The sequence below is a fragment of the Varanus komodoensis genome, unplaced genomic scaffold, assembly GCF_004798865.1.
Source record: "Varanus komodoensis strain SLA01 unplaced genomic scaffold, ASM479886v1 scaffold22, whole genome shotgun sequence".
In the NCBI taxonomy this organism is placed as follows: Eukaryota; Metazoa; Chordata; class Lepidosauria; order Squamata; family Varanidae; genus Varanus; species Varanus komodoensis.
Window position 1 is genome coordinate 12892893 of NW_025335606.1, and position 22216 is coordinate 12915108.

The window sequence follows — 22216 nt, forward strand, 5'->3', positions numbered from 1 at the left end:
AACAAAGGGAAGGCTGACGACTCTAAAATCAGTGAAGTCCTCATCCACTCATCTCCCAAGAGGTCTGCCATCATGGACAGCTCTAGTACCAAAAAGCAAAGCTGTAATGATGAGGCCATCTGACATAGTAGTCTGCAGCCTCCCTTGAGAAAGCCCCTTCCATTTTCACTTTGTATTAATACAGATGCATCCACCTGGAAAAACACTGCCTCTTGAAAGGGCTCCAGCCTTAATTTTCTCCCCTCCCATTAAAGACAACAGGCCAAAAAGCCACAACCTTTGAGTAAAGCTGTGGTTTTCATTCCAGTCTCCAAGATCGGAGCTTTTTTTAATCCCATCTGAACACAAGAACCATACCAGTGGTAGCTTCAATATTTTAATTCTCAAATTGAGTGTCACAGCTGGGAAGAGTCATATTATGCCAAAACAAAATACAAGTGTGCTCAGCAAGAGAATTTGTATTTACTCCAAGAAGAAACACCCCAAGAGAATCAGTTCTTTCAGAAAAAAAGCACTGAAAAGACTTTCGGCAGCAGAAGTTGCATCTTCTTTGGTGCTGGTGGGAGTGAGCCATGGGCAAAATTCAACACTAGCAAGTGCTTGAGCAGCAGGTCAGTTTTACAGCAAATCTTTAATTCACTTGTCCAAGGCACCTGTAAAAATACTTGCTGGTGTAAAACTGAGTGGGCAAATTGCCCTCTCCTGTAATTTTGGTTAGTTAAAATAATGCTACTCTTTACTTGTCCTTATTTGTGCATTATGAATTGTTAATTCTGAACTGCAGATTTTTTTAACAGCTGCAAATAAAAACTTGATGAGAAATATTTATCATTTACAATTCAGCACATAATGCTACCAATTTCTTGAGAGGGAAGGTAATGTTGGAAAGACCTATTCCTATTGCATAGATTTCTGTTCTCTTCCTCAAAGAAATCAGGGACAATGCCTTCAACATATGTAATACTGAATGTGGTAGAGTAGAGCTGCCTTTTGATTAATGTTCGGTTTAAAGTCAAATGCTATGACTTCTTCAAATGAAAGGACACCAACCATCTAATCAGTTACAGTTTTCATAGATGTTAAAAAAGCTCGATGGCAGCAAGACAAAGTCAAGTTCTAAGATAAACAAGGCAGAGTGATTTTGCTTTCCATTTGAGAATCTCCCCAAGAATGTTCACACAGTAAGCTGATCAACATAAAATACTTGTCTTTTTTTTAAGAACACAACACTGGTCCAGTAAAAATGAGATTAACGATGGGACAATGTGCAAGAATGCTAGCAAAGTGTACAACATGTCCTCAATGAAAGTATACAACAGCAGTGCCACTCGGAAGAGCTCACTGCAGCAATGGTATGCTCTGAAGCAACACTCAGTTACTGTTTTGAAAGGAGACTCTCCTATACTGCACGCACACTCTGGGGTGAGGCATATGCACAGCTAGATCTCTTCTCTGAAGAGAGATTAAATAACACTTCTACAAAAGTATGGTAAGTGTCAGTACAAAAGAATTATAGCAAAACATGCTGAAAAGGAGTACAATTTTCTGTAGACTTCTCCCTATGCAAAAGAAAAAAGGAAGAGAAAGTCCACTCAGAATTGAGCTGCTGTTCTTCATCACCCTTGCCCAACCTGACAGCCTCCAAATATCTATCCTCTTCAGCCAATGGGCATACTGGCTGGGGATAATAGGAGGTGCCGCTCCATACATCTGGAAGCCACCAGGACGGGGAAGGTTTTGCTGGAGACTTCATCAAATGCTGCTTCTGACCACTGTTTCTGTACATTTTTAGAAAAAGGTAGACCTGCAACACTATGACTCTGCTCAGTTGACATCACCCACAGTATCAGTGACAATTTTACAACCTTTTCTGATAAAACAGAAGGAGAATGCAGTTTTATGATTCCCCACTCTTAAAACAAAAAGTCAGACATGTAACAAATATTTTACAGCAAGTCTTCCTGCCCACTCCAATCCCTCCAAAACCAGACAGTGTAATAATCAGTGTGAGCGAAGCTTCTTGTTCCAGTACTCCACCTAGGCAGTATCTTCACAGCAGAGTAATGGGCACATTCCAACTTCCCATGGGAGTTCAAGGGGAGAATTTGCCTCCCTTTTGCTTCAGTATCCTTGTCAACTCTACAATATTTTAATCTGGAATTCAGTGTATGGAGTTTTTTTTTTAAAAACCCTCAATAATTTAAAATATTGAAGCATTTTGAACACTAATGTTTCTTCTCATTCGCAACTTGTGTGATGCTCTGCATGCACATACGGGATGCACACAGATCGGCCATCAAAAGAACTTCTTAGCTGCTGCTTCCTGCTGACTCCTGCACAGCACAGGAAAGAGACATCAAGTTGTTAAACTGAGCAGAGGACGCATGTTGCTTGTTTGAACAAGACAGGGCTCCTTTAAGATCCAGCAATGCTGTAGAATTCAGAGGGTGAGCCTGAAGCTGGTGCCTTACTCTCTTAGCACCAGTCTCAGCTTCAGCCGGTGACATACAGGTTTGTGAGGTGGTAGAGACCTGTTTTCCTCTGCAAAGGAGGGCAGGACACGTTCCAATGGGGCAAATTCAGGGAACCAAGGTTCAATCTGGATGCCAGGAAGTGCTTCCAGACAGTTAGGACCCCTGGAGTATGGAATGCACTTCTACAGGAGGTGGTTCAAGGATAGGCTGGACATGTACCTGGTAGGCATGTCATGAGTGGGCCTGGCTGGAGCCGGGGGTCAGACTAGATGCCAGGGAGACCCCTTCTGACTCACCCTGTTTCTATGTTTCCTCTTTGATGGCTAGACTAGAGCCAAGCCCTCCCAGGATGAACCGTCTGTCTTGCTCTGAAACAATGAAGTTGACCGCACTCTCCAGACCTAGTGTGTACTTTTGCTCAGCTCAACCCTAGTTTACATGTTTTAAATAAGGAGACTGATGGAAGTACAATCACTTCACGGAGATTCACAGAAAGAATCAAGTCTACATACTGTTAGAAGATCCACTCAGATCCCAGAACTGTTTTTAAGCTGTTAGCAAAACAAGCAAGCAAACAAAAAACCCTGCTACATATTTAAGACTAACCATAAAAACTGGAAATGTGCCTTTAAGAAATGGTTCACATCAGGGGTCTATTAAAAAAAATCACACATTTAAATTTGGAGGTCAAAGGCTCTCATATTAAGCCTGAGAGAGATTAGAAAGGCGGCAAGAGGCCTCACTTTCATTTTCGTGCATCAGCACACCTCAAGTAGATTTCCTCTACTCTTATGCCACTCAGGAGGAGGAATATAGAGTTGAGATGCTCTTCCAGGAAACACACGGAGCTGTAAAACTTACCACAGTAGTTCAGAAAAATTCTACAAGGCTGACAGCAAGATCAGTCTTTGGCTGGCTGTCAAAGTACAAGCTGATGACAGGTAAAATCAGCCCTCTTATTTCATGGACTCAGAAAATAGCTTTTTTGGCATGGTTGCAATGGGAGATATGTTATGTCTTGATGCAAATATTTAGTACTTGCTTAGGGAGAGCTACTTTACACGTCTGAGCTACTTAATTCTGTCACACTGAGCAGGTTTTCTTTGGGGCAGGAGCAGGTGATCAGCTGGACGGCACTGTGGAAAGTGCCCGCCACACTCATGCCCAAAGGGAGCCCCTCGGTGGGAATCCACTGAGCAGTGCTGTCCCTAACTGGCTACTGCCACCCAGCTGATTCTCACCCCGCTCAAACAAGAGCAAGAGCCTGAATATGGATCACCCCCTTCCCAAATCGCCTCTGGAGCAGGAGGGTGAGGATGTATGATCACCCCTAGTCCCCCACACTGCACCTCAATGCGTAAGCCCCATTTTGAACAACAGAGGCAGCAGGATGGCTGCAGTGAGCCAAGCCTGGCTCGCAATCGTGGCTATCAATGCAGATTCCGCTCAGCAGCGCCTCCTGTGGAGGAAGGAGAGAGCAGGAGGAAGAGGTGCTACCACTCTGAGTCTGATTGTCAGGCAAGCTGAAGTTTAGAAAAAGTGAACCATGATAACCCAGCAGGGTCGCTTGTCACGATGCGTGAACTCAACCATTACCTGTTTGGCAAAATACAGTAAAAAGGACACCTACCTGTACGTGATGTAACCAATGAACACCAATGTTTGGACTGCTACAAATATAAAGAAGTGTGTTGTAGATAAACATGATGGAAACTGTGGCAACTCTGGACATTTGGGCTTTTCATTTGAGGGCTAGAAAGCAAAATGATAGAATAGTTTTTTAGCAAGTGCAATGCAGAAATATATTCATGTGGGAGCAGAGGTTCTCTTTGCCCTGCCCACAGGCAGAAGGAAACTTCAGGGCACATTACAATAGCGACCCCTGGTGCTGGCAAGACTTTTCCCCACCCCGTCCTCAATTGTGGCCAGATGTCGCTCTTTTTCTTCACTACTGTTGCAGCCTCACTCGCCAGAAAGAGACTCGAGAAGTGAACAGTCCCTGGTGGATGTTTCCCTTCTCATGTATAGGGATGTGTGAGGAATCCATCTGAGGGCAAGAATCCACTGGATTCCCTGGGCTCTGACCCGCTTTCATGGGGCTTTCTGGTGCGTGCACTGAGCATTCGCATGGCGCTTGCCAGGAACTGAGCCCATGGCGGACAAACTGCAAGCATCTTGCACGCACGTGATGTGCAGTTTTGGGCTGAACTGCATGTGATGCGGAGCAGGGGCCGAGCATGAGAGGCAGTCCATGAACTGAACTGAACGGAAAAGGGGTGGGTTGTGTGGAGCTTTGTTGCTATGCTATCACTATCATCACTGCTTGCTTGCTGTATCAGGGATAGAAGACAGGGCAAGCAAAGCAGCACATATGGAGCTGCAGCAGTCGGGCCCAGAAAGGGATGGCGATGCCAGACACATGATGTCTTTTGTGGACTTATTGGCAAAGCCAGGAGGATGACTATGTGAGCCAGGATCTGTGACAAGGCTGGCCCCTGCAGCACCTGGTGGTACCTCATCCTGGTCACATTACTCCTTCCCAAAGGGTAACCAGTGGACAAAGCTGAGCTAGAGCTAGAGCAGCTTAGAGGCGCCACAAGGGAACTGCTGTGCTTGACTCAGCAGCCACTCGTGAACAGCCACATGTGCAGACTCGGCCTGGCATTCCTCAGCCGGCTGCCTCACAAGCCTACAGACTGTACTGCTAGTTTGCTCTGAGATGCTAAAATGACAGACAAGCGCATCACGACGGCAAGATCACCACACTCCCTCAGTGGCAGCGTGCAGGCCTTGTGCAGCAAACGGCTCGAACATGAGACACATATTGCCATACCATGTTCCTCTGGACTAGATGCTCGATGTCCCTTTTTACGACGTGGAGGTGCTCCTTGATATCATTGAAGTGCTGGGTTGTTTCATAGACCCCACCGGCAGGGCCAGCATGCTGAATGCCACTGACAAGCCTGAGCGTTTCTCCCACAGAGTTTCTAGGAAAAGACAAAATTCATTGTCAGTGGTGAGAATTATTTCTCCCCCAAACGGAGGTTTGCTACAGTAAGCCTCTCTCTGTACAGTTCCTTGAGCCTCATTACAATTGGAGGTCTAAGAGCTTTCTTAGTGCCATTTCTTTTGTGCACTGACTGGATCCGAGAGCGAGTGCAGGCAGGCAAAGAGTTCTTCCCTCAGCCAGCATTGTCTCCTTATGCAACTAAGCTACTCATGTGTGAGCCAAGAGGCAGTGAGTGAAGAGAGCAGCTGAAGGAAAAAGATCTGCCAGGATCGCTACTACCTCACAAGGAGAACCACTGGGCTGATGCGGAGCAGGAGTTCTAGTCTGCATTCTAGGCCAGCATTTGGTTCCGAGTGCCAGCCAGAACTCCAAGGGGAGCCCACAAGCAGGCCATGAGTGAAACGGCAGCCTCCCACTTGAGCTCCCAGCAAGTACCATGCAAAGGCAGCCTGCTAGGATACTGAAGAGGGTATACAGCCATCTGGAAGAGCAGCCACCGATAGACTAACCATCCATGCCTGTGTGTGACCCCCTTTTAAAGCTAGCCAAATTGGTGGCCTTCACTATGAGCTGCTTTGCACATGCCAGGAAAGAAAATAAGCCACTGTGGCTTATGTTCCTGGAGCTCACATGGCAGTTGCACACCACTTAATTACCCTTGTCAGGTGCAGTTTGTTGTTGCTTATGATACAGAGGATGTTGATGAGTACAACATCCTCATCATTGTATTTCTATACTGCCCAATAGCTGAAGCTCTTTGGGTGGCTGGCAAGAGATAAAATACAGTACAATAAAAATACAATACAAAATGTAAAAAACCAAATCGAAAAAGCAACAATAGCCTGTTCAAATTAAATCACAAGATCTGGGAAGCAGTTGACACAATGCTCCAATAGAACACAAAACTAATGAAATGCCCTGTCATAGAGGACAGTGTTAACCTGGAGCTGAAAAGGTATCGAGGTTGGTGCCATACAGACCTCGGTGGGAAGCCTGTTCTGTTCCATAACTGGGGAGCAGGCTACCACTGAAAAGGTCACCCACTGCTGTTTGTTCTGCCATCCAAACAGAGTGAAGGTGGAGAGCGGTTTACAAAGCACCTGATAAGGCCTAGGTTGTGAGGTGGATTGCAAGCCCATCCTTCCCACACCCATATCAGGTTTGTATGACACAACCAACTGTGCTGGCAAGGGCAATTATGGCAATTCAGAGGGGCAAGAAAATAAGTTACTGTGGCTAATTTTCCTTCCCCAGTTATGTGAAACCAGTCTGTATCTTGTGGTAGAGGATTCCACAGTGTAACTATGTACTGTGTGGATTCCATTTACCTGTCTTGGACTTCCCATGACTTAGTGTCATGAGTTGGCCCCGTGTTCTCATATTACAGGACCACCTCTAATCAGATGGGGGAAAGGGTACCTTTTACCGGAACTCTGACATGGAGGTGACCCAGTGCATGCAATGGGTCATACCAGCTTTGCGTATTTATGGAATCAAAACAGTACCCAGGTTACATGTCAGTTCATGTCAGCCTTCCTGTGCTGCTCTAACTGAATGAGGTGGATTGGCGAAATACCTGCCCCAAGCCAAGGCCTCCTGGAATAGAAGTCAGACATCAAGCTGGCCCAGGCAGCCCTGCCTCTCTCCAGCAGGATGCAGGTGGCTTTGGGGACCAGAGCTTTAAAAGCCAGTGGGCTTTTCTGGAGTGCAGTCAGGACCTAATCAATCTGCTTTCATTCCCCATGCCCTGCTTGGCATGGCGAATTATTTCCATTCTTGCAACTCTATCTTGTATGTTTGTCACTGAGTGGGTCTAGGAATCCAGCTTTAATCCCTCTAAGCACACATTTCCATTAAAAATGCAGATAACAATATAGATGCAAAGCGCAACTGTTCCAAGGCAAGCACTGAATCCAGCTATGGACACAAAAGTATCATGTGACTGTCAAAGGCTTCCAAGACCAATTTGAATCATTCTCCTGAAGCTTTAAATAATGTCATAATTCTAAGGAATCTAAAATCTATTTCAAGATGATGAACAAGGCCCACCATGCTTTAGGGATAAGCAAAAGACTTAAGACATGTGGCTCCTGATTACCTTTTACATGACAAATTCATTTGCTGCATGCATCAAAGCAATATAGTATTATCTTGCCATAAATTCATTTCTGTTCTTATAAAAAAGAAAATTAAAGCCATAAGAAGTGCAGATGCTGTAACTGGTGATATAAGACATCTAAACTGATTGGATAAAGGAAGCAGGCAAGGTCCTTAATCAATATGTTCATATAAGTTTCTCTTGTTGTGATGCCTCTTCCCAGTTGCAAAGAGGATTAGTGTCTACAGCTAAATATTATTTGAATGGTAATCCCTTTCATTGTTAACAGAATAATCAAAGTCTATGTCTTGTATTTGTTCATCTTAATTTCTTTAAAACTTTGTGTTTCCTTCAACAAAGAAGATTAAATCCAACTCTTTATTTAGTGCCCATCTCCGTAGCCTTTAGCAAAAGTCTTTATTCAGCCAAACAATAAATCTGCAAATTTAAAGTATCTGGAATGCATTCAAATTACTATTTTGCTGTAAACTACTAAACAAACTAGGAAATTTCTTTATATATTCTTATGAGCTGAAGTTGAGATGCAAGTATTAACCATTAACATCAATTAACAGTTGTCAGTTGAATAAGATGTAAAAATGGCAGAATATTTGCCATCTCAGATTTCACCTAATATCAATGAAAGCATTATTTAACAGATTTAGGAAGAATATTAAAATTTATCTAAACTGCCTCTTGAATCCTTCCTGCAGCTGAGAACCCAACATTTACAAGAAATTGCAGGGTAGGAGATTGAGTTTGGGATTTGAATACTGGAAACTGGAGGTCCAAGGCTCCTGAGGCAGGAGGGTCACAGGGTGATCCTGACAAAAACCTTGTCTGGCCTCCTCTACTTGACATTACTGTTCTGGGGAGATGTTTACCTGCCGTCAGTGTATATCGGACAGGAAAAATTAATTCGTTACATGTTTAAGAATATGTTGTTTTAGATTAAGTTACTTCATTTACTTGTCAGTTACCATTTTGAAATATAATCACTTGAGATAAAAGTAATAGGATTCTAAAGTTTAAGACAAACTGGTCCAATAAAAAGTGCATGTAGACCACTTGGCTTCCAAATGTTCCTGTTCAATAACAAGTGTGAAATCAATTTCTTCTATTGTCAAGATAATCCAATGGTCTTTTCAAATGCAGCGACTGAGAAATATATGGAACTTGACATGAAAAATTACATTGACAATCTATCCCTTCCATACAGAAGACAGAGGGATGTTCATTTGTTTTGTTTTATCCACTACAAGACGTTCTTTAATCTCAAGCTGAAAATATTAAGATATTACGCAAAAGCTTTCTTAATAAGTAGTCACTAAAAGGGCAGGCTTCTGATGTTAACAAGAAAATCTAATTTACTTCTTCAGTATAAAGATTTGCCAAGAATATTAAAATGAAAGCTGTCCCCAAAGAACATGAGTGAAAATGGAAGTACATTCTATAATCTTTATTCTATAAAAGCTGACCTACTTAGGCACATTGAAGGAGCTGTCCTTGAACTATTAATATTAGTAAACATCATGGTTCAGAAATGTTGTACAAGGAACCCAAGAAAATGTCTTACAAGGTATTACAGAAAGTAATCCCTTTCCCACAATTGAATCCAAGGGGCAAGGCAAGCGTACTGATTTTAAGTTCTTCCCTGCCCACCAATGCAGACATTCAGATAAGAAAAACTGATTATGAGGTGTGCACCTACCTCACTAAGTACTTCACCTTTTGGGAAAGATGGCTGAGCACCAGCCACTTGGCTAAAGCTCCAGATGTTCTGAATCTAGCTCTGCTCAAGCACAGAACTCACCGGCAGGATGCTCAGAGGCACAAAGAAGAGCAGGAAAAGTACATCTTTTCAGCCAAAACTGATTCATATCCTCATCTTGACAACTGGGCTCAAGCTCTCCTCTTGCATTAATGAGTCTTGTCCCACAATGACTAAAGATTGTGCTGCCAAGGCTGGTACTTCTGCAGGATCAGATCTCATATCCGATCCAACTGCATCCTGAAGACCTGAACTCTGACCCTGAATGCATGCTATTTCAGCAGACACCACCATGTAAATGTCTGTCTGCTAGTGTGAACAATACCTTTGGGAAGCCTATGACTGGATTCAGACAGTATGATATCCTGCCATGATATGGAAGCAACCCCAGTTACTCTTGGCTTGTCCTAAGGATTAAATAACCCACCGTAGCTTAATGTGCTATCCCAGAACTGGATGGTGCACTAAGCCATTGGCAACGGAAAAGTAAACATCCTTTGGCTGGAACAGCCAAACACTAGTGGCTGTCATCAGTTTTCTCCAGGTTCCTGCCAATGCAGGAAGGACTGCTTAAAGAAGGACTGCTTGCTTTCCCTCTAACCTAGCAGGAGCCTGGGAGAAGCCGCTTGGTTCCACCATGTGCCAACTCAGCAGGCCACACTGCAGAAGACTCAGCCACTGGGTCCCGCTTGCTGCCACCACTGCAGTGGAAGAGCCACAGAAGGAGCTGCTCGGCTTGCCTTGGCAAAATAAAGGAACAAGGACTGGGCAGTGATGCAGGGGCCTGCCTGGACTGCCTGCCCAAGTCCCAACTGGGATGCATGGCAGAGCCTGGAACCATGCCATCAGAGAGAAGTGGGGTGGGGAACTGTGGCCAGAGTGGCATGCGCGGCCAGGCCTCCTCCCATGGAGACCCCTCTGAACACGTCCTCTGCCTGCTGCTCAGTCACAGTGGCTGTGTGGTATGAAGGCCACTCAGGCCATTTCCCCATTTGCCAGCCATGACATACTGCAAATCTGCAGCATGGAGGCCACCCGTGCCCACTTGTAAGCCACAGGCACTACAGATCTCTCTCTGTAAGAGCGCTGTGCTAGGAATTGGTGACAGCTGCTGAAGTGACAGCTTCCAGCTGCTGCCATCTTGCTCTCCTCACTGCTCCACAGTGGCCCCTAACACACTGCAGAGGGACTGCAGGGGAAGTGGGGAGGAGGAGGACACAACCCCCCATGATGCCTAACCGTCTATCAGGCACAGGGGCATTTTACTGGGACTGTGAAGGTAAAATTCCCATAGAGGTTAATGTGCAGTGCAAATCCGCCCTGTAAGAAAATTTTTACTTGAAGCTTTGAACTAAACAGATATGAACAGGAAAATGAGCCATCAAAAAAGTAAGTACAAGGTAACAAATCTTGAAGGCATTCCTATAACCAAAGGGTAATTATTATATAAGGTAGTATCTTACTTCCACCTACCTAGGAATAAGCTTCACTGAACACAATGGCTTGGTTCAGACTACACAATAACCCAAACCAAGGAGTTGAATACAAGGTGTCACTGAACCATATTTCATTGTTGAAACATGGAATCTCATGCTGTCTGAACCCAACCTTGCTAATTAACTATGGTTTGTGACCCATAAGCAGCCCACGGTTCACTACCCAACCATGGTAGAGCAGCTGGGTTTAGACAACACAAAACCTACATTGCTACAACAACCCACATTGAACCCATGTCCAACCCCTGAGTGTGGGTTATCACATGGGTTGGACGCCATCAATGAGACTTCAGAACAGACTTGCATAGAACTGCACTGTGAATTTCACAATACATGGGGCTACAAATGTATCTCCAAGTTCTCTTTGGAGCTGTCCTTTGTATTAATCTTAAACCCCACCCCTCAAACAACAGTTCAACACCTGAACCAGGAAATATGAAACCTGAATCAGAAATAAACAAATAAATATCACACTGCCAGCATCCTTCACACATCTGCTTACTTCATTTCACCAACTTGTCTCAGGACCTCCTCTTGAGCTTTCACAACACTCTCCAGTTCTTGCTGGGAGGCCTTAAGTAAGAACAAAAACGGATTAGAAAACTCATTCAACAGTGTTAGTGAAGAATGGCACAAGAGAAGCACGGCTGTCTTTGGCACATCCCCCAACAGTGTTCTTCACTACCTGCCCTGGCTGACCAGAGACACCAGCTCCTCTTTTGGAAATCTCTTCTGTCACTGCAGAGACGTATCTTCTCTGCTCGTCCAGAATCATGTCCAACTGCCTGTTGAGTTGCTTTATTTCCAGATGAATTCGGTTTTGGCCTTCAAAGATTTGCCTCAGCTCACGATCACTCACTGTCTCAAAGAGGTCATCCGCTTAAAAAAAATAATGGAACAGGATTCTAATTACATGCTCTAAAACAGTCACATTTGGACATTCACTAATATGTCTTTCACTTTCCCCTTCAAGCACCGCCCAAGTACTATACAAATTTCTGTGCTTTTATTCTCACAACTAGAATTATTTTACACAGTAAAGAGATCCAAATGCCCTCATTTGGCACTGATGGGCACAGATGATGGTGAGAGAGACAAGCAAGGCACATGCAGACATCTTTGTCCTCAAAAGAACAGTAATTAAGTTTGCAGTTAAACATCTCTGATTCCACACATATGGCTTCATATGTAGTATACTCAAGTGAAATTTCTAGCTGTTTCTCATATGGAAACTCATCAAAGAATTGTGTTTATTTAGTATCAAATCAGGATCATTTGGCCACTTACTGGGCTGCCCCTGTACATCAGGATGCTCCTTCTGAAACTCTTCCTTCTTCTTGTCCAGCTCTTGCTGGAAATGTTCAAACTCTTCTTGGTATTTCTCTTTGTCCTTTTCTGGAATTTCTGCATCAGGAGGAGGCTTTAAGACCAATTTTAAGATAACATTACTGAAATGGATAGTGTAAAATTGTTTCTGGCTTTGATTTATAGTATTTTGCACTCAGTGTTACACCCTCAGAACACAAACAACACTGGAAAGAAGCTCTGCTAAGGCATCAGTGTTGCACAAAGAGAATAGTGGGACCACACTCATGGGTCTTAGCCATGTCCCCACCAAACCCACATCTTGCCACAGATGTGTGGTGTGGATGGAATGCCTGAAACGCAGAGTCTGCTCTGTGTGTATAGACTCCCTGAATATTTAGGGTTCCAAATCGTTTAGAAAAAGTCCCTGCTTCAGTCTTCTCCCCCCTCCCCCTCCCCCCTCCCAGATATTTATATGCCGTCCTTTGCAAGAGCTTCAGGACGGCTTACACAAATAAAATTCAATATATAACAGTATGTGGGGCATGGCTGGTCCAGCACACAAATATGAGGAAATAACAGGTGCATAAGTTAAGCTAGCTCTCTCCCTTGCAGGAGTATTATCCCCTAAGGACTTATGTGCCTGAACAGGGCTAGAGCTGGCAAATGTGCACATGTTTAAGTACTTTACAGACTAACAAATCTTCAATATACCACTTTCTCCTGGTCTGTCCTCACATGCTAGTATGTAAGAGGGAGCATGGCTAAGCCAAAGCAAAAGTGCTCTCCAAGTTACTATTAGAGTTTGGTGGCATATGCCTTAGAGTTCTTAAAAACCTATATCAAATTGTCTAGCTCTTAATTAAAATATTTAGCTTCCCAGCAAGATTATCTTCCTTAACTCAAGACTCATGAATGGACAGTAACGTTTAATGTAATATACTAAAATTCAAATGCAAATAGGTAAATAAAGCCTGCTGAAAGGAAGATACCAGAAACTAATCTCACTTAAGATCCCCCCTCTTGCAAATTACACACTCATCCATTGTTCCACTTAAACCATAGGGAATACTTGCTCCACACACTGACTCTGATGCATTATTCAGCACTGAAAATCCCTGCAAGTCGGCCCACCTCAAAGTAAGTGTCTAAGGATGCCTACCGCTACTTTGCCAGGCTCTGTCAACTGGAAGGTCAGGAAAGACAAGACATCATGGTCATCTGGATAGAAATCCCAAAAATATTAAGTTGTCATTCCCAATTGTTCTAACAAAGCAGAATAATATGAAGAGAACGCATCATTACAATTGCTGGAATGCATTCAAGTTTATGTATTACCCGGCTCAGCATCAGTACATTGCTTGGTTGGGCGAGTTCCAGGTCTCTGGAGGGACCCACTGCAGTTGGTGTTACAGCACCGTATCTTTATTTTTATTTAAGAAACTAAGCATTGAGTGGAGAAGCAGCAGGAGCAATGCCCTCGCCTTTCTCCAAACGCCTCTGAGCCCTGCCTTCAAAGGCACATCACAAATAGCTGGACACTAAGCCGGGGGCAGAGTCCCACAGGCATTCTGGGGAGTAAGCCATTGCACCTGCCTGGCACTTTTTCACTCAGTGCCAGGCCCCAACTCAAAAGACAAAGAGTAGAGCTGTGCACACTGGCACTGCCACCCTTCTAATAAGCTCTGGGTGGTGATGGAGCAGGGGAGACACAGGGCCCCCCTGAATCGAGCACTACCACACCGAACAAAATTGCAGCAGAAGTTAGTGGTGCTGCACAGCAGTGTTCCTGCAGCAGAAATGCAGCATTTCACACTTGCAAGCTACCCTGCTTCTCCCCAAGTTTATGCCAAACAGAAAATATCTACTAGAAAAGGTGGCCTTGTGAATTTGCTCAAAAGACAAGAGACTGGAGCAAAATGGCAGAAAAGTTTCATATAATCAGTTATATTTAATACAGGATTACACACGAAATGCCCAGTTTTTCTAGGTACTATAGAATAAGATCCTGCTGCACGTTTAGAATCTACTACTTTGAGTTCAGTGCAATTCAAAGGCAATCACAAGACAAAAGCTCTCTTGGGTATGCAGAATGTTTTCCAGGTTGAATGGTGGCCATGGTGCTTGCAATTAACTCCAGTAGCTGTGCCCTGGGTTTCCTTACCAGCAGAGCTGCTAGAATAATAACCAAGACCATGGCTGGGATCCAAAGCACAACTAGTTCTGCACGGCCAGGAGAGCACTGGGCTTGAATTCCAAAATCCACTTATAATATGGCTAGGGCAACAGGGAAGCTTGCAGTCTAAGGTAAAACAACCAGAAATAGCCCATCCTTTGAGCCCACCTGAAGCAGCTCTTTGAATCCCAAAATCTAGCTCAAGGAGCTCCAAAAGCACTTCCTAATATGCTTCCACAGATTAAGCCAAGCACCCGTGAAGCAGGGCTTGAAGGCCAGTAGAGTGCCATTCATACGCCGTCCTCCTGCTACTGATCCCATGCACTTCCTTCCTGTAGAAGAGCTCCTACACAGGAGCCCCTTCTTTCTCATACGTGCTAAGAACCATTCAACTAGAAAACAAAAATGTACATCTTGCCCACATAATTTCTTCCCTCTGCAGCCTTCCAAAAGTTTACCTACTGGCAGACACAGTTCCTGTTCCACTAGGTACTTAGCCTGCAGACATTTCATGCATTACCAAATATTAATCTACTTCAAATCATTGCTTCAACAAAACAGAGTAGCAAAATTACCTGCAAGACCACCGGTTGCTGCTGAAATCCCAAAGTATCCCTGAGAAGGCAGCACCATGTCTTCTACTTTGGCACAAAATTCATAGTCTTCCTTGTCTGGAGTAAAGCCATTGTTTATATATACCTAAAAAGAGATGCAAAGATATGAAGCCACCACATACACCGAGCAACCTCTATGCCAACTGGCAATGGCCTGCCAAGGGCTTTCCAAGCCTGCCACCCAAGACTATAGACAGAAACACTAGATCATCCTTCCCCAACATGGTGCCTCCAGATGTGTTAGATGCCACCTTCTGGTATCCCAGCCAGGGAAAGTTGTGCCTGCCTCACATACACACAGAGAGAAATCTTCCATAACCCATGCTTAAGCACATGCTCCACCGAGTTACACAACATCCCCCCCCCAACCCCATGTTGATACCAATAGCAAAGTGGTTCATTTCTATATCATACTCTCTCTAAATTCATGATAGCTGTAACTTTAAGATGCTCCATTCATCAACACATAAAACTCTTCATTAGTTAGGGGCAGCATCTCACATGTTACTTCTCAACAACTGACCCAAAGATTCCAAGTCTGTATCCTATACCTGAAGGCATGATAAGTTAGAAGAACTTGGAAGTTTTGTCCAGTTGCATGGAAGTATTCAAGAGAAATGCTACTGACATATGCTTTCCTGTGCTGTGCCATAACCTAAGCTTTTCATCGCTTTTCCAAGATCTAAGGTTGTTTGAAAAATGTTCTACAGAGCACTTCTAGTATCACCATATCATGTGTGGCTTGGCTTCACTCTCACTTTGAGAAGTACAGCCTTTCTGGAACCATAAAAAGTATCAGATATTCCCATATTAAGTACAGACACAGACAATAGCGAAAAAAGTGGGCACTTAACAGTCAGTATCTTTTGGTAGTAGGTGATCTTCGCTCGAACAGGATACGGCTTGTTACGAAAATCTCTTTGACATGACGCCAACGCTTGTGTAGAGCCATCACTTTAAGAGACAGAACATATTAAACATTTTAAACTACAGAAATATATAGCAGATCACATAGCTGAAAAGTTAAGCAGCACACAACACATAATTAGAAGATTACATAAATCTATTACAGAAATGAAGTAGTAACCGTATTAGCCTACATAGAAAAACACTTCTTAACTGGGATCTGAATGGATGTGCAAACCATAATTTACTAGGGGCATATGCAGCACTAAAGAGTAGTTTTCAAACAGTATCTGGAGAAACCAGGAATTCTTTAAAGTTCTTTTCAAGGCCTCCCCTAAGACAAACTTTCCTGTCAGAGAACCAGTCTGCAATGACCACTCTTCTCCCACAATAGGCAGCTGCGAAACAGTATTAGGTGCATTACAGGTGACATAGTCAGTTCATGAAGTAGTAATGCTAAGGGCTGCAAGAGGCCAAGGAAAAAAACTGACTTTTAATTAATCCATGAGGAGTAATGTGGTGAAGCAGGAGTGCAGCAAGGTGGCAACAAGAGAATAGGGTGGGAATGTGAGGCTTTAATCTGTGACAGTATGTTAAAGGCTTGATTGGAAATATGAGTGACATGGATGGAGTTTCTAGGTGGAAGACAAGTGGCAGAAAAAAACATAAACTGCTTTTATTTGGAAAGTCAGACTGCTGGGTGGGACTGAGGACAGAGGTCAACGGAAGATTGACCTAATATGACATGGCCGGACTGAAAGACCAGGGAAAGGGCTATTAAGTCAGTTGGCACAAGTTTCTCTTTCCTTTTTACAAGATGCTTTGACCCACTGGGATTGGGCAGAACCAAAAATCACATAAATAGAAACAGATGTTGCTGAAAATATTTCCATACTGATCTGTAAACCCCCTGTAAATCAAAATAGATCAAACAAATATGCCACTTACTTTTGATGGTCGTAATGGAGCTTGCCATTGTTTCCGACAACAATCACTGCCGGGTTATTTTTCTTGAAGAGAAATATAAATAAAAATAAAAGTAGTTCAGACTTGTAAACAAGTTTACATTGAAACTGTTTCAGTGTTAGACAAGAGCCACTGTTCTGCCATATGCAAATACACAAGAAAAACCTGTTTATTACATAGCTAGAGAACTCAAAGCCATGGTCTTTTAAAACAGCACGACTCTCCTACCACCAGTTAAGATAATTCAGTTGTTGAGATGAACATGGTGGCAGAGGGCAGGGTGCAGGTGCCTGACCTCTCTTCCTGATCAGATGGCCAATTCAAGCGTCTGGTTCTTCCCTGGGTTGCCTGGGGAGGGTTCGGGGAAGAGGTGTCCTGTGGGCCCAATGGCTTCCCCCTGCATTTCTTTCAATGCCAGAGGGACAGCAGGGCTGCCACACTTCACTGGCTGCCATCAGCTACAGTCCTTTTGCCATAGTGGCAATTCTTTTTTGCAGTTCTGGCCAAGGGGATCTGTGGCCTTTTGGCTTGACAATGACTTAAGGTGTGTCCAAACTTAAGGTTTGGATGGTATGCTAAACCATGGAGGGTTTCCTAAATTCCACAATAAGCAATGCCTAGGAAGGGTGGCTTATCAATCTTCCCAAAGGAAGCAGGGTATTCATGACATGTTAAGTCATGCCCCAAAGTGACTTTGTATGTTGTGTCAACACTTTTAAAGATCTAAGTTATGACTAAGCCTTTTTAAAAATCATACACCTTAATATTTACTGCAGTTTTTCATGCTACATGGAACAAGGTGAGGAATTTGTGGGGGATCAGTATATAAATAGCCTAGCCTACTGGTCATTACGGTTAAATGGAAATGGCATAATTCAGAGGCTCATCAGTTGCTGGAGATTGTTTTCCAGCAACGGATATACAGTGACATGTTCTCCAGAGGCAGCTGGTTGACCTGCACAAAGCACAGAATGCCAGAGAGGACCTTTGGCCTGATGTTGATGTCTTAGCTTAATAGAAGATGGATGGATGCAATTTCTCTGAACATGATGAAAGCTGCTCATATTATCTCACTTGGTATAAAACATGTATTTATTAATAAATGCATTGTAATTAATTTTCCTGATGGTACCCAACAACATTTCCTGGTGGTACTCCTACTTGGTTGCTGAACACAAGAAAGCAATCTTTTTTTTAAAAAAAATGTTGCTATCACACCCTCCCCCCTGCTCAAGTTAAAGACTTTCTACTTCTTTTCAAATATACTACCAACCCTGAAACATATGGCATGATAACAAGGTAAACAAATACATGTGCTTCAGGAATCCGAGCATTTCTTACAGACTAAGTCTTTGAGCTGCAGAAATGATGTAGATGTCACAGGATCCTGTGTTAAGACTGTACTCCTGGTAAGCAAAGACAATGTTTGCATGCAAACACCATCTTAACCCATTTAAGAATCACCCTGTAAAAGCTTACTGCTGCGTTCTACAAACCAATTCAACTAGTGCATGTTAGATGGTTATCCTATACTGATTTTCTCGAGAGTAAGAGTAATTGAACTCAGTGGCATTTGTTTTTAAGGGAACTGGCTGTAAATTCCCATATTCTGTTTTTACTGTCCTGATTACATAAGAAACTCCTACAAAATGGGTCTATATGCAGTGAAGTCCATGGAACATATTCTCATGACTTTCCACTTACCTTTGCATCATTGTCGAATGAGTCAAAGAAGATGCCAACGCCATTCCAGTTATCAGCTGCTCCAAAAACAGGACCATCTAAGCCTTGCCCTTCTGTAAACCACACTGCCTGTTCAGGGAAATTCAAATCTAAATTTTACATGTCCAGGTTTAAGCAATAAATGTTTGCGAAGAAGTCATTCTTACATACCAATCCATCAGCTCCTATTCGCCCTCTCCCTGTTACTCGGAAAGTCACTTCAATCTCCCAGTATTCAAATACAGATTTGCTTTTTGTCCATACTGATCCCCGCTGGCTTTTTAATGATGGTGTTATTCTTATTTGATCAGCGCTGGGAATAGCATCTAAAAGGAAAATGTGCTATTAATTTTCAAAAAAGCAAAACTCTTACAATAACTGCTCCTAAAATACATGGTCTCTGCTCAGATAAATTATTTGACAGAACTGAGAATGTTACTTTTCCCCTAAAACACAAGACTGTACTAGTATCACACATCATTTGCTCACAACAGCCCATAAAGTAGATTTCTGGGACAAGAAGTGGTCCACAGTTGAAGTGAAGGACTGTCTAAAACATTTCACCCTGGATCATAAAGTCAGCTCTGTAACACAGAACTGGAGCAAATGTTCTCCCAGAACAGAGTGGCAGCCTCAGACTGTTTATCCCCACATTTGATGCCTGTAGTGGAGAATAAATTAAAGCAGGGTATAATTCACATTTGAATACAGTATTGCCTAGTACTTCGAATTTAATTCGTTTCAGGAGGCCAAATTGTTCAAAGTCCGAATCAATTTTCCCCATTAAAAATAATGGAATTAGCCCAGACCCTAAACAATACTCATCTTGAATCACTTCATCTTGAATTGCCTTTTCGTGAATCAATTCAGGAATCGAAGCCATGACAGCGTAACTAAAGACACTCACGTGAGAAGACTTCCCACTGCTTCAGAAAGTGGCCAGAATGATAAGAGTATTTTTTCTGGGGGGGGGGGGGGAGTATTTTGACGGGGATTAATGGCAATGTGTCTTTTACTAAGATTTTTTTTTTCCAACTTGGGTGTACAACTGATGGTGTTTTCACTGCGACCACATATTTTTCATTTTGCTTGCAGGTTGAACTTAGAAACATCATTCGAACTGTGGAGTGATTTTACCAGTGTTCGAACTCTGGATCATTCGAAGTTAGAATCGTTCAAACTATGAGGCACCACTGTATTCTTCCCATTATTGTAAGCATTGTGGGAAGGAAACATGTGTACATACAACTCCTACTATAATAAGTAAGAACCATAAGCATATAAGTTAAGGATGTTGGAACTCTCCATCTGGCCTACCAGATATCCCCTCCTAAGTTCCACCTAATGCACAAAACCAGAGAAAGGTGGCATTTGACTAGCATGGAATAAGAAAAAGAAGTCCCTTTCTCCCTGCAGAGGGAAGCATCATTGAACATGCAAAATTGGGTCCCTCTAATATACACAGTACAGTTACTTTTACTCTGGGCCCACAACAGTTGGCATTGGAATAGCCCAGTATAAGTAGTAACCCAGAGCCACGTAAGAAGGAATGTGTAATGGTCCACCATTTTTGGTAGAATGGTGGAATAGTTTTCAAATAAAGAAGCAAAATAAATTAGCAAGTTGGTCACATATAACAGATGAGAACAGTCATGTGAAGTACCTGAACTAAGCCATTTTGGACATCAGGTACTGAGAACTTTGCAGGACAAATACCCACAAGTGCACATTTAATCAGTGACAGAAAAGTCAACAGGGAGCCACAGGAAGCTCTGTGAGTCGATTAGAAACAGAGTCCAAAAGCAGTAGTAGCATAGTGTCTCTATTAAAGGTAAAGGTTCCCCCTGCACACGCGTGCTAGCTGTGTCTGATTCTAGAGGTGGTGCTCATCTCCATTTCTAAGCCAAAGAGCCAGCTTTGTCTGAAGATGCTTCTGTGGTCATGTGGCTGGCATGACTAAATGCCAAGGCACACAGAATGCTGTTACCTTCCTACCGAAGTGGTACCTATTTATCTACTCACATATGCATGCTTAGGACCAAGTAAAGAGTTTATTAAAATGCAATAGATAGATAGATATGAGATAGGGAGGGGAAAACAAGAAGGGATGAACCTGGTGGAAAGCACAAGTTAAATTCTCATTTCTGACAACAGTGACATATCACTATGAAGAAGCAAATGGTTTCACATCAAGTCATTTAGTGCAACTGAAATTACTTCTGAGAAATTTCAATAACTGATGCTTTTTATGCTCTGCTTGATACCAGCTTAAAGGAGTTTCATGTGTGAAATGAACACAGTACAGTCATTCCTGAAGCATAAATGTAAAACATACTTAAGCACCTGCATCATGTGAGCAACTCATGTTTCAAAATCTGAATTTTTACTTCAAGACCACATATACACTAGCTACAGAACAAGAAGGTACAGTATTAATTTGCTACAACAAGCACACTGAGAAAGCAAACATGCTATCTCTAAGTCCAATGTGGCAAGGGCTAACTTGCTGTATACCTGTCATTCTTTTAACTAAGGTATCTTGAATTCTAAAAGCAAGAACATATTCTCAGAACCTTATTAACATTTAGGATATAAACTATCTTAAATGTTAATTTTTCCAAATGTACAGTCTTGCAAAGAAGTACAGTCCACCTAGTTCAGAATTCTTCACAACTATTGCAGCACTAGGGCTAGGGTATACTTTTCAGGCAGCCTGCATACTACTACCAATAAAGTAGCTGCACACAGGCAAGCCCAAAGAACCTGAAGAAAATGGAAGAGAGTAATGCATGTGTACATGTAAAACTGCATGCACATATACATGCAATGGAAAAATTAGGTGCAATTACTATTGACGAGTCCAGAAGGGCTACGTGGCATGCTTGTAGATAAGGGAAAAGGAACCGAGAATTAATCTAAACGCTAGAGACATTTACACTTCCTTCCTGTCTCCGACTCGCGCCTTGGTAGCAATACTTCCAAGATACCACCTTGCCCTGAATGCCACATGCGCAGGGATAGACACTCCAGAGCTGCACTCTGCACATGCTTAGGGACCCTCTGCCTTCGAGGAGTTCCAAGACTGAAGGTCCGTCATCCCAACTAAACGCCGCTGCCCCCTTCCCCACCCTTAGCTGCTACGTGCCCCCTTTGGTACTTACTGCCTGTGTGAATCCAGAAGGGCACTAGCCCGTCCGCCTGCACCAAGTGCGGCCCCTTGAAACTATATTTATACTCGAACCGCCGGTGAGGCACCGCAGGAGCAGCAGCGCCGCCTTCCGCTTGGCCGGAGGCGTCTACGGGGGGGAGCCAACGGCTGCCCAGGCACAGCAATGCGGCTAAGCACAATTTCCCAGGGACTCCCGTCCAGCAACCCTTCTGCATCGAGAGCGCCGCCATCTTGGCCTCCGCTGCATGCAAGCCGGCTCGGCCAACAGGGCGCTAAGCCATTGGTTGAGATGCTCAGAGGGGTGGAGCTTGCGCCCGGCCAAAGGGCAAAGAGCGCCGCGGCCTGTCACTAGGAGGCGTGGCCTCGTGGTTCCCGCCCCCTCTGTCCCGCAAGACGAGAGCTGTGCTGTGGGAGGGGGAAGAGTTGGAGCGGCACTTTCGACACTGGCTCCGCCCACCTTTCCCTCGCGCTCTTTTAAATGCCAAGGCACCGCCCCTTCCATCCCTTGC

The 22216-nt window shown here is 43.5% G+C and overlaps 1 protein-coding gene across 1 annotated transcript; it reads right to left on the minus strand.

The window, feature by feature from the left end:
• Window positions 1–363: 363 nt before the first annotated feature.
• Window positions 364–21960, minus strand: LMAN1 (lectin, mannose binding 1). The gene is made up of 13 exons (XM_044431400.1): window positions 21700–21960; window positions 18710–18864; window positions 18521–18628; window positions 16799–16860; window positions 15799–15898; window positions 14906–15029; window positions 13317–13375; window positions 12137–12269; window positions 11535–11728; window positions 11352–11422; window positions 5308–5461; window positions 4105–4226; window positions 364–2333 (listed from the first exon to the last, which is right to left on the minus strand). Exons 1-13 carry the CDS (start codon window positions 21935–21937, stop codon window positions 2297–2299), a joined length of 1557 nt encoding a protein of 518 aa, XP_044287335.1. The 5' UTR covers window positions 21938–21960; the 3' UTR covers window positions 364–2296.
• Between the last annotated feature and the right edge of the window lie 256 nt (window positions 21961–22216).